Consider the following 13,096-nt stretch of genomic DNA (forward strand, 5'->3'; position numbering starts at 1 on the left):
TTAAAAGAGTGCCTCACAGCCTCTAGCAAGGAGGGATCAGGGATGCTGCTATACATCCTACAGTGCACAAAACAATCTCTCTAAACAAAGAATTGGTCCAAAATGTTAATATTCCCAAGGTTGAGAAACACGGCATTCCAATATGTAAACCCAGAGGGCAGAAATAACTACTTATTTAGTCTCCACCAATTTTGAATAAGATTTGAGATACTGATTCATTTATGTTTTTGTTTCATTTGCTTCACGAAGTGCTTGCACACTGAAGGTACTTAATAAATGTTTCTTGAATAAACGTTAAATCTAGGCAAACAAAATTAACATAAATTATAGAGTAGTTGAAAAACAAGTCACAGGCACCAATTCCATTTGGCCATTAACAAGTTATATTTGCTTATTCGTGCCTTCTTTCCGAGCTTCAACTTGTCACCTTTGCAAAATAAAAGGATTTTACTAGATGACTATTGATGACACAAATGCTTCTAATAGGTGCCAGGTACTGGGGAATATGAAGATATAAAACATATGAACTCAAGAAAATCCAGGAGAAAAAACACAGAAATCTTACAGATAATTTTAAAAGAAGACAATTACAATAAAGTATGCATTATATATTAAAGAACAGAAGAGGCAGTCTTTTGCTTATTTGAATCTTCAACTTCTAAAGCAGTAGCTGGCACAGTAATTTCTCAAGTAGTATTTGCTGAATGAACAAATACACCTACAAACCTTACAACCAAACAAATCTTTAATGAAAATTAAGACTATGGAATCAGGGACTAGGGATATGGAGGCAATACAAAAGGAAAGCCTGAAAAGGGTTCTGCTGCCTTTATTTTTGCGATGAACAAAAGAATGACATACAGCATTCATAGCTCATAAACGGGAGGTGAATACTAATTTTGTAAAATGAAAAAAAAGAAGGTAGTAATTTGTTGTGATGACAATGGGTAAGACTCAGCCCAAGAGGACAGCAGAAATATCTCCAAGAGGCTAACAATGAAGGTGGAGTAAGATACAGTTGAGAAGATTAAGCAGAAAAAAAAAGGGGAGTGAAGGGGATCGTTTGGGATGACAGGATACAAGGTTGGGAAAAGGAAGGCAGGTGGGGCTGCAGTTCAGGAGATGGGATCTATCACCACTGAAGTAGAGGTTTTCATCTAAGGTTCTTTCTAGTTCTACAATGCCTGAGTCACATCACAAGCTTTTTACCCCACTCCTCCAAAAACTTCTGTTCCTACCATAAAGGTGAAAAATTAGGGAAAAGCGTACATGTAGGTAGATATACTGTATATGTACTTTCAGTGCAAGATGAGACTGTCACAAATGGAAATACAGACTTTATTTTGAAGACTTGAAAATAAATGTATTTGAAAGTAAATACATTTCTTTTTCAGTAATTAAGAACAAAGTTAAATTAAATACAAAGCATTATCCCTGAAGGACCAAAGCTGGTTGAATTCTAAATCTGCTGAAATGTTCTAAAAAGACTGTGTTACACCATCTAACAGGCTATGCCCACTGGAAATATTTCAGAATGGGATATTATTTTACTACTCACCAAACTTTACTTTTTAACCTTCTCGTAATCATATCAATCTGCAACTATAAATAGTCCTTAAAAATCTGGGCTCATTTAAAACAAAGAAAATCTGAAAAGCAAAAATTCTATTGGTCAGCAGTTCAGAGGGTACCCCTATAACTGTGCTGCCCCTATGTACTACTGCTCCCAAATTCCGAAGATTAGGAGCATCAGGATGCCAATGAAAGCACTGCAAATATATGTTCTGTAGCAAACAGACCTATATTTTCATTAAAATAATGAAAAAAATTTTAAGTTTTAAAAAATCTCACAAATTAGAATAAATGAATGCTAAGAATTTGCATGCTTAAATGAAACAGAATTGGGGAAAATATACTTTCAACCAGTACAGGAGCAGTACAGGAAAATACTAAATATACATATGCAATAGCAATTATTTTGGTTTTACCTTACATGTCAAATGAGGAAGGACTATAGGCCATTTGACAGAAGAATTATTTCTCATATTCCTGAAAATCTGTTTTTCCCCCTCTTTAATATTTAAGAAACACACACACAGGTTGCCGACAACTCTTAGAGAGCGGCTTGTGTTGTAGTTTTCACTTTCTCGGCTGTGAACAAGTGCATATGTGAGGGCTGGTCGTGCATGCACAAGCATGTACGTTGCCTGCATTAAATAAAATCACAACACAACACCAAGTACATCCACTCATTCATGTGTGCCTGCAGTCCACCTCGAGGAGACTGAAAATATAAATACAAGCTGCTATTTTGGTGTGATCACAGGAATATGGCAGCTTGTATTTTTTTTTCTCTTTAACATTTTAACACTGGGCAGATTGTCGGCATTAACACACACCAAAATCAATTCTGCTCTGAAATTGCTTGTAAAATGCTTCTTCCCTGAGGAATTTGTTTTTTATTTAAATAAAAAATGGGTTTAGAGGAAACTGTGCAGGAGATACTGATATTTAGGACATCGTAACTTTGTAAAGTGTGACATCAATGGACCAAATTACTGAGAGTATTTCTTTTTCAAAATAGGAACTGAGAAAGAGGATCTTTAAATTAGAACAACAACAACAAAAAATAAAATAAAATAACTCAGCAAAATAACTTTCGAATACGCTTAATATAAAAAAAATCTAGTTTCTGTCCACATACTACAATATAACATAATAATTACATTTGACCAAAAATTCAGATAAGACTTATTTACTGTAAAAATGCATGGAGTTTTCTAAAGGAGAAAGAAAAGAAATATAAGTAAATATTTCACCAAGGCCATATCTAAAAGTTCAACAAGAATAAAAAGTAAAATGTAGACATTTACATCATATACTACACAAAAATATAACAATAATGAATTATCATTCCAATTTTAGTGTATGTGCTGCCGAGGCAAGCACAATAATGAATTATCTACACTGCACTGTCCAACAGAACTTCGTTAATGGAAGTATCCTCTGTAAGAGTTGTCCCATACAGTAGCCATTATCAGCTGTATGACTAAGGTAGCTCCTGTGAAGACTAAAACTTTTAATTTTATTTAAATTTTAATTTAAATAGCCATATGTGCCTGGTGTCTACCAAACAGTACAGAACATATCTATATTTTTTAAAGAAGAATTTAAAGAATTTATTTTAACTTCTCTACCTGCTCCTTTTCTCTTACAAACAATGATTAATGAATCCAGAAGATATCAAACAATCAGATTTTTTAAATTGAGGAGACAAAGTTTGCTTGCAAAATATCAAATTATAAGATTTTAAAAACCAAGAAGACAAAATTTGCTTACATACATTATGTTTGAAGCATAGCACACATATATACTATAAACAAAAGGAAGCATTAAGATGAAAAAGTTACTTTTTTTTTTTTGAGACAGGATCTCACTCTGTCACTCAGGCTGTAGTGTACTGGAGTGACCACAGCTTACTACAGTCTCAACCTCCCAGGATTAAGTGCTCCTCCCACTGCAGCCTGCCAAGTAGACAGGACTACAGGTGTGTGCCACTGTGTCTGGCTAATTTCTGAGTTTTTTTGTAGAGATGGAGTTTTGTCATGTTGCCCAGGCTGGTCTCAAACTCCTGAGCTCAAGTGATCCTACTGCTTTGGCCTCCCAGAGTTCAGGGATTAAAGGAATGAGCCACTACACCTGGCCCAAGAAAGTTGCATCTTTAAAAACTCACCATGGAGATACAAGTAAGAAAAAGAATAATTAAATTATGAATGAGCTATCTAAAATCTTAACTACAATAACTAGGAATACGGAAGACCAGATATTGAAGATGATGACAGCATATCAATAGGCAATGAGATAAACTTTCAAATATGGTCAAAGTTGCAATTATAAAAGTCAGTTAAAGAAATGTAATCATTTAATTCAAGAGAGAGGGAAAACACATTTGAAGAAAAGAGAGTATTTGGCAATAGCTTATAAATATGTTAATCTGCAAATGATGTTATAGATGCTGCATATATATTTTTAGACTAGACCTTGATAGACCAAATAACATACTTCTTTGGCATCTAATATGGAAATCATATTTTATCCTGAACTCATTATTTCCCACCATTTTAAATAATACTGAATTTCATTTAATGTTAGAGCTTTTGAAACATGGCAAAATTAGTTCCGAATAGACAGTGCAAGTTCTAAATTGGAAAGCTGTAAATGGAAATTCCTTGATTTACCTTTTGATTATCAGTTTTTTCAGTAATAAAAATGGGAATAGTAACAACCTCATTAGGTTGAGATAAAATTGAAATGAATGCAAAACCCTCTGAGGCAAAAAAGGGTTAGTGACATAAAAGAATATTAAAATTGGCTGAAGGGGAAGATAATATTTAATACAGTGACATATCCAGATCAAATAAATTAAATAATGATGGCAAAATCACAGCTCATGAAATCAAATCATCTTGTTTAAACTCATACTAGAAAGTTGACAATAGTATATTATAAAGTGTGCTTATGTCTCTGAAAATTTACAGATGTTTGAGATAATTAATAAAATTGAACAACACTGATCATCAGTGATAAGTTTCACAATCAATAATCATTTATTAAGCATCAAATTGTTGATGTGCAGTGCGACAAAAACAAGACTAGGTCCATGCCCTCAAGAGGTTTACCACAGGTTTGAAAGATGAGATCTGGGCTAACACAAGAGATCTTGTACATACTGCTTCTGTTAATGGCACTAGTAATCCTGCACTGTAACTTTTTTTTTTCCCTTGTTTTCTCTGTAAGCTTCTTAAGGGTCCATGTCATACTTATCTTGGCATCTCTAGTATCTGGTACACTGAGGAGATTAATATAAATGTATTGAATACACTGACAGATGGACCTAGGTAAATATAAACCAAACAGAATTAAATAATATTAAAAAGTTATTAAGAAAATTCTCCAGAACACAGACTAGGCACCAATGATTTCCAATTGCCAAGATTGGAAAATGCTTCATAAACTCAGGTGATGAACTTAGGACTTGAATAATGAGCTGTCAGGAATCTAACAGGAAACAGAGGAGGGAAGCAGCATTCTAGCAGCAGAGGAGAGCATGAAAAATTCCACAACATGGAAAATGAAAAGCACAAAACCTGTTTGTTGAATAATATCAGAAGCCCTTGTCTAAAAGGGAACTGGGTATGAATTAGAGAAGCTGAGTAAGTCCATTCTTCTTCAGGCCACAGGGAGTCATAAAAGTTCTGGATTAGGCACACAGCATGATTATAAATGTGCTTTGAGTAGAGTGATCAGGCTGCTACGCATGGAATGGACTGGAAGTGGAAAAACACTAGATCCCAAGAAACAAACAATTAAGTGACTGTAGACAGGAGGTAAAAAGGATCTGAAACAGAGCAATAAAAATGGTATAGAACTGATGAATGTGAGAAAATTACATATAATGATCCCCTAAATTTGTATTTCAAAATATAAAATACATATCCCTGAACTATCTATCTACTCCTGTTTTAATTACATTTTAGTCTAATAAATCACTGACATTACTTAATTTGAAATACTCCAATAGACTCCTAGTTGCCCTTCCAGCTTCCATTGTTACATCTACCTTCGCCCCACTGCACGGCAGCCATAATTATCTTTTTAGGTATCAGGCCACTGCTCAATGTCCTCCACACACTTTCATTGCGACTGGAATAAATCCTTATTTCTTACTGCGTTCCACAAGACTGTCTGGCCTTTGCTCTCCTCCAGATTTCCTTCTTTAAAGCACTTTCTCTAGCCATACCTGCCTCCTTTTTGTTCCTCTAAGCACTGAGTTCGTTTTCACGGAGAAACTAACTTTGCCCTAGCTACTCCCTCTGCCGACATGTTCTTGCCCTAGTTCTTCACATGGCTGGCCTTTACGTTTTTTCACATCTCAGCTCAGATGTCATCTTCTCCAAGCCGTCTTCTCCAATCATTATTTCTAAAGCAGCCATAGCCATCCACTGGCTACTGTCCTTCTAGCTATCCAGTTACCCTGCTTTATTTCTTCAAAGGAATTATCGTCCTCTGTAATCATCCTCTTTACCTATGCATGCTTGTTGTCTCACCAGTCTCCCCCCAATCACACTAAATTATACAGCTTGTGATGGCAGCATCCCATCTGCGTTATTCACCACTCCACTCTGTCCCCCACAGTGCAAAGCGCAATTCTGGAACACAGCGGATGCTCCATAAATATACATTTAAAAAAATTCTTATCACAAAGGCTAGTAGACAAGTAACATTTTATAAACTTATCTGGGCTATACTTCTTTTCTTTCCCTATTTTACTAGGAAATTCCTCATAGATTGAAATAAAAATCGTATGTTGTAGATCATGTAGTACCTTATAAAGATGTAAAGTAGTAAACTTGTACAAGCTATTCAGCTTTTACAATTAAATAATTTGGTGCTCTTAAAATAAGACTGACCGCCTTACCTCACAAGCTAAGTATTTGCAGCAAAATTTATATAGAAATAACAAGGAGATTTAATCTAGAAGTGGAGAGAGCCATGGGAGAGTCTTCAAGAGAAGATATGGAACCCTCCTGTGATGGTTAATACTGAGTGTCAACTTGATTGGATTGAGGGATACAAAGTATTGTTCTTGGATGTGTCTGTGAGGTTGTTGCCAAAGGAGATTAATATTTGAGTTAGTGGACTCAGAGAGGCAGACCCACCCTCAATCTGGATGGGCACCATCTAATCAGCTGCCAGGATGGCTAGAACAAAGCAGGCAGAAGAAGGTGGAAAGGGCAGGCTTGCTGAGTCTTCTGGCCTTCATCTTTCTCATGTGGTACATGCTTCCTGCACTCGAACATCAGACTCCAAGTTCTTCAGCTTCAGACTTCAAGTGGTTTGCCAGGGGCTCTTGGGCCTCCGGCCACAGACTGAAGGCTGCACTGTCAGCTTCCCTGCTTTTCAGGTTCTGGGACTCAGGCTGGCTTCCTTGCTAGTCAGCTTGTTGATGACCTACTGTGGGACTTCACCACAATCATGTGAGTCAATACTCCTTAATAAACTCCCCTTTATATGTACATATCCTATTAGTTCTGTCCCTCTAGAGAATTCTGAATAATACACTTCCCTATTATGCTATTAACTAAAGGGCATCCTACCTACCTGCCTTGAATCAGTGGTTTGCCATTTTAATTAAAATACACGAGTAGAGATACATTTTAAGAAAAACACTAATTATATACATACACATACACACACACACACACGTGTATTATGTATATATGTATTTGTGTATATATCTTGCATTTTATAAGAAAAAAACAGAAAATATAGAAGTTTTGAAGAAAACTTTCTTACATAACAAAGCAGAGATGTTTGAACTAAGTAACCAAAATGATAAACAAATTCCTAGTATCACTGCCTATTTGGTGTGGCTATCGGAATTTTATTTTCCTCCTTTCTTGTTTGCTATTTCTTTAAGTCAATCTGACTCTGTGACTTGGCACCAGTGCCGTGGCCCCTCCATTTCCATTTGATAACTGTAGAGAGATTATTTATAATCATGTTCATTAGATAGATTAATCTGAAGTTGGCAAGTTTTTAAATATAACTATCTATCATTTTAAAAAAGAGATGCCTTTACAGTTGGGTTAACAACATATACTGCACATTTTGTTTTTAAAAGGCCTGTTTACTACTACTGATTACCTATATACTTAAATGATTGAGGAAATTCCTTCTTTTGTTTTATTCAAATATTCATTGAATGCCAGGACTCCTGTGTGCTAACATAAAAGTGCTCTACTTTCTGCATCTATATACTAGAAAGACCAAGCACTATCACCCACATATCTGAGAGTAGCTTCCCTAACTGGGTTACTCCTGAGTTAACTAGGTAAGTCAAGCTAATCAAAATGATCCCATACTTCCCACCCCATACTCTACTACTGCTGAAAATACCTGTGGTTTCATTGTACTCTAAATCTATGATTCCTCTGAATTATTTTCATTTAAAAGAACATTTATTTCTTAAATATGTAGTACAAACTTAGTAGTTCATGTCATCTCATTATTGTTTACGACACGCAAAGAAATGAGTATCAGACAGTGAGAGGCCCTGACATTGTAACAGGTTTAGCAGGAATTGAACTAGAAGTAGAGCACACAGGCAAAGCTGGAGAAGGACTCGGAGGAAGCCACTAGAGATACTCAAAATTCTGCACATACCTAATCCCAGATCCTAAGGATTACATTAAGTTTACAAACACTTATACAATGATTTACAGTTTAAAGTGTAAACCTATCTAATTTACTACTATTCTGATCACAAAAATCCTATGATATGGTTACTGTTATTTAAGAGAAGAGGACACTGGGAGGGAAGATGTTGACGTAATTTTCCCACAATTATAGCATCTGCTAGTTGGACTCTACCTACGATCTTCTGAGACAAATTGCATTATCTTCTCACCATATGACTCAGAAAGATGAGGTCGAATATATCAAAGTTATGGACATTAAGCTAAGTAAGAAATTACTCTTTTATGTAATAAACACTGAGTAGACTGAAAGAAGAGATTGTTTGCAAACCTGAATAGCTTCAAGAGCAAGAGAAATCAAACACAGGGTAAGAATAACAGTTGTCATACAAGTAACTTGGTTGGAAAGGGATGCAAATGCATAAAGTAAGGGATAAAATTTTCTGGCAACAACAATATGACTATACAATGTAACCTTAAAAAGATGCATATGACTTCAAACAACTTGGAAATTGATAAAACTAATTAAATATTATTGAAGATCAATATTATAAATGTAATTTACTTTTAAAACAGAACATAGAAATCTCTATTGCTAGAGTAGAAAACAATCCTTATTATCACAATTGGTCCAAATAAGTTTGTCATTAATACAAGTAGAATATTGCATTCAATTAATGTGCCTCTGTAGATTTTGTGTTTTGTTAAAATTGGAAACATAGCAACAATTTGAATTATTGAAAGCAACATGTAAATAGTTCTACGTACGTTCTTTTGACATCTTGTTCAATCATTGATCGAAGTTCTTTATCTTGGAAGAATTTGTTCCAAAGACTCTATAATAAGGAAAATAATCTATTATGTAGTCTCACATCTTTGCTTTACTTTTAATGATTTCAATTTAATAATTTAAATGGTTAAATTTATTATTCTCTGAGTTACCATTTCACATTGCAGATAAAAAACCTGAGACTGGGGTAATTTTTATTAAAATCTAGTTTAATCTCAGAAACACATCATTATTCTAATATCAATTTTTTCCAGTTTGATATTATTGTATAAAGTCAGCCCTCCTCATCTGCAGGTTCCACAACAAAAATCCAACCAACTGTGCATCAAAAATATCAAGAAATAGGCCGGGCGCGGTGGCTCAAGCCTGTAATCCCAGCACTTTGGGAGGCCGAGGCAGGTGGATCACGAGGTCGAGAGATCGAGACCATCCTGGTCAACATAGTGAAACCCTGTCTCTACTAAAAATACAAAAAACTAGCTGGGCGTGGTGGCGCGTGCCTGTAATCCCAGCTACTAAGGAGGCTGAGGCAGGAGAATTGCCTGAGCCCAGGAGGCGGAGGTTGCGGTGAGCCAAGATCGCGCCATTGCACTCCAGCCTGGGTAACAAGAGCGAAACTCCGTCTCGAAAAAAAAAAAATATATCAAGAAAAAATTAAAAATAGCAATATAACAATAAAAAAATACAAATTAAAAACAACACAGTATAAGAACTTTATTTAGCATTTACATTGTATTAAGTATTATGAGTAATCTAGAGATTATTTAAAGTATCCAGGAGGATGTACGCAGTTTACATGGAAATAGTATGCCATTTTATGTAAGAAACTTGATCACCTGCAGATTGTGGTATCCATGAGGGGCCTGGAACCAATCCCCTATGAATAATGAGAAACTAGTGTATATTCTTAAAATTTCTATTGTCTATATAAAGTGAACAGTACTTTTCACTGCCATATACTACTGCTACTACCCCTGTAACAATAAAAAGGTGCTTGGATTACAGCAGGACCCATGGACCAACTGTCCCCAGCTTGAACCTGACCTGAATTCCCAATGCACTAAGAAAGATAGGTAAAGTTTTCTGCAGAGCTTGGTTTTATAATCCAGTAAGTTTTTATATACATTTTAAAATCTGAATTTAAGGGAAAGTTTTTAAAAATTACTTAACATTGTATGCTCTTATACCAAAGACTCTATAAATACTTATGTATCAGGAAAGAGAAATTCTAACACTATGTATTAGAAGAAAAAATGTGTTTTTAGGTAAATAGGTAAAAAACTAGAGCACTAACACTTGCAAAGCTACATAATAGCTTTAAAGTAGTAATTACTCCTTCTCTTCACTAGCATACGAGAAGTAAACCTGATATTTTAAACACTTCTTCATAGACTTACTAGAAATGGTTACTTCATTCTTCCTGTGAGTTATCCCTATTAAATAAGCCCTTCTTTATCTTTATCATGAAGGGAGGCTTTCCTTAGCTATGCAATTCCCCACTGCCACCCTGACAAGACAGTTCTATTCTCATCTTTATGCTCTTATATTTTACCCTTAGTTTTCACAGAATCCCAGGATTTCTTTGTATTGTCATTCCACAGAAATAGATCATAAATTTCCTACAACATAGTGCGTGCATGTGCGCGTGTGTGTGTGTGTGTGTGTGTGTACACATATTATTTATATGGTGGTACTGTTTGTGGAGTAAAGAAAATAGCATGAAATACACTGCTCCTATGGTGATTGGCAGCCAGTCACATAAACATATTCTTAGAAGTAAAAGAGGTTAAGATATGAATAAAGATGAACTTTACCCCTTCATCCTGTGAAAGAGGATTATTGATCATCAAATCTTGTTGGCCAACAACCTTCCTTGGGTTTGTAATATGCTAATAAAGAAAGAGAAAACACACACAAGGATCAGAGGCTACTGGACTTTAAAGTGTACATAAGAAAACACATTAATTAAATGTACTGTTTACTTACTATTTCTTTAATGTTGCTATACCATGCTCTTAATTCTTCAATTCTATTTATCCATTGATTTTTGTCTTGAGGAAGAACACAAAGAAATAGCTGTCAAGAAAAACAGAAGAAACTTTTGTAAAAACAGTTAGATATAAAATGTGAAAGTATGCCAAACTGAACCACCTGAAAATCTAAAGACATAATATTCATGATATTTCATATTTATGTCATCATCCCAGTCCTTAACAATTTCTGTTTGGAGATATTTAAGAAACATATAATCAGAAAATTCAAAAAGTGACCAAAGGCCAAAAAGCAAGATCACAAAAGCTACACCAGAAAATAGAATCAAGCTCCCCTTCAGATTTACATTAATAAGGAAGAAATTCATTGACGTTCAAATATAATTCATATTTTACATTCCAGTCTTAATGGGAGTGGTAGAGGGTTATTAAGAAGCACAAAATCTGGTAAGTAATTACTACACTAAGGTTTTGCTTTAAAACAAGCAGGTAAAAGATAGTGAACAACAGCCTCACTGAGGGCACAGCCTGAGGCATTAAAGCATTCCTTTTACAGAAAAAAATGTAATTTAAAGCTGGCAGTCAGCTTATGAAAATAACAAGCATTCTTAAAATGACAAATTTGATTTAATTTAGTTTAATACAATATTAAAATAAATCTGGATTTAGGTTTATTTTTAACAAATGAAAGATACAAAAAGTTAAACAACAGAGAATGGGGGTGGGGCACAAATACTCGTATACAAATATTCTAGCAGCAGGTCTCCTGCCGTTAATGCCTGCATCTAAAAGAAGAAAAATGTGTTTTAATTATTAAATCTAAATTATTAAATCTAAAACTGTCTATTATGTGCTTCTTTTGTCTTTACTTGCACAGACTCCGTGTGCTTAATTTATGCAGATAATCCTAAAAACTTCTGATAGCAGTCATTCCAGAAATAAGTCTAAACCTAAATAAATTAACGTTTAGAAAACAAAAACAAACAGTATTTCAAAGCAATGAAAGAGATACCCATAAATTACTATTAGTTTTGGTAAGCAGTGTACCTTTTCCTCTAAAGGAGAGTGATCCAATTTCCTTCCACTTCTTGCCACCCCTCATTTTGTGTTTCTACTAAAAGAAATGTGGAAAATATTTTCCTGCTGCCATTTATGAAGAAAAAAGGGAAGATAACTAAAAGATGGCACTTGATATAATATAAACCTAAAAGTTAACCCCCACCATTGCCTTTTCCTGAAAAACTTCAAGAATTTCTGCAAAAGCCTCTGGGGAATGTAAAAGTGTTGCTCTTAATTTGGTACCATCAAAACAGTTGAAAAGATAGTTATTTCATATGACTCTTTCTGCCATTACCACTTACTCAGGAGCAAGGTGGTTCAATCTTACTAGTAAATGTCCTATGAGCATAGATGATCAAAGTAATGGGAGTGAAGTCTCTTGGAAAATTCAGTGATCTCTGCATGGCTAATCTTCCAGGGCATCAGGTAATGTGTTGATATATTGTAACCAGAAACTGTAAATAAATATTTTCTTCTTACCTTCCAGCAAATGCTGCGGAACCTGCTGCTTCTCAGCTGCCCATTAATCCCCTTCTGCCTTATTGTTGCCAAGTAATTGTTGTTTACAAATAGTTCTTCCCATTCTTTCCTATATGAAAGAAACCAAAGCATGAGAACCCTTTTGTTAAAATTCCTCTGCTTGGAGAGAAGTACTATGGGAAATTAATTTTAAGTCTAAAAAATGCAACTTTTAAAACATATATATTTAGTTGTGTACTGTTTCTGAACGCATGGCTGTCTTTTTGGACACAGTTCTTCCGCAGATTTAATGAATATGTAGATAGCTATAATTACGCCAGCTACTGAAATTCATAATGTCTACGGAGGCTATTCCATTTCCTCTAAAATGTTGATAGTGCAGTTCAGTGAGTAAACAAGAAAAAAATGAATATTAATATAAATATATGACTGTTTTAGCCAATGACAAAAACATACCTGCCCCTAAAATATGCAACAAAGAAATGTAATGTTGATTATATTGGCTTCTCATGTAAAAT

At 34.8% G+C, this 13,096-nt stretch overlaps 1 protein-coding gene across 13 annotated transcripts in view; it reads right to left on the reverse strand.

Moving 5' to 3' along the window:
- The window catches only part of TBC1D5 (TBC1 domain family member 5), a 584,223-nt gene that overhangs the window by 268,397 nt on the left and 302,730 nt on the right, over positions 1–13,096 (reverse strand). For all 13 annotated transcript variants that reach the window (XM_074405700.1, XM_074405701.1, XM_074405702.1 and 10 more), the window contains 4 exons: positions 12,579–12,687; positions 11,035–11,124; positions 10,863–10,937; positions 9,027–9,094 (listed from right to left, as the gene is read on the reverse strand). In XM_074405700.1, the coding sequence (XP_074261801.1) occupies positions 9,027–9,094; positions 10,863–10,937; positions 11,035–11,124; positions 12,579–12,687 (342 nt within the window). The remainder of the gene's footprint in view (positions 1–9,026; positions 9,095–10,862; positions 10,938–11,034; positions 11,125–12,578; positions 12,688–13,096) is intronic.

The sequence above is a fragment of the Saimiri boliviensis genome, chromosome 9 (genome assembly GCF_048565385.1).
Source record: "Saimiri boliviensis isolate mSaiBol1 chromosome 9, mSaiBol1.pri, whole genome shotgun sequence".
In the NCBI taxonomy this organism is placed as follows: Eukaryota; Metazoa; Chordata; class Mammalia; order Primates; family Cebidae; genus Saimiri; species Saimiri boliviensis.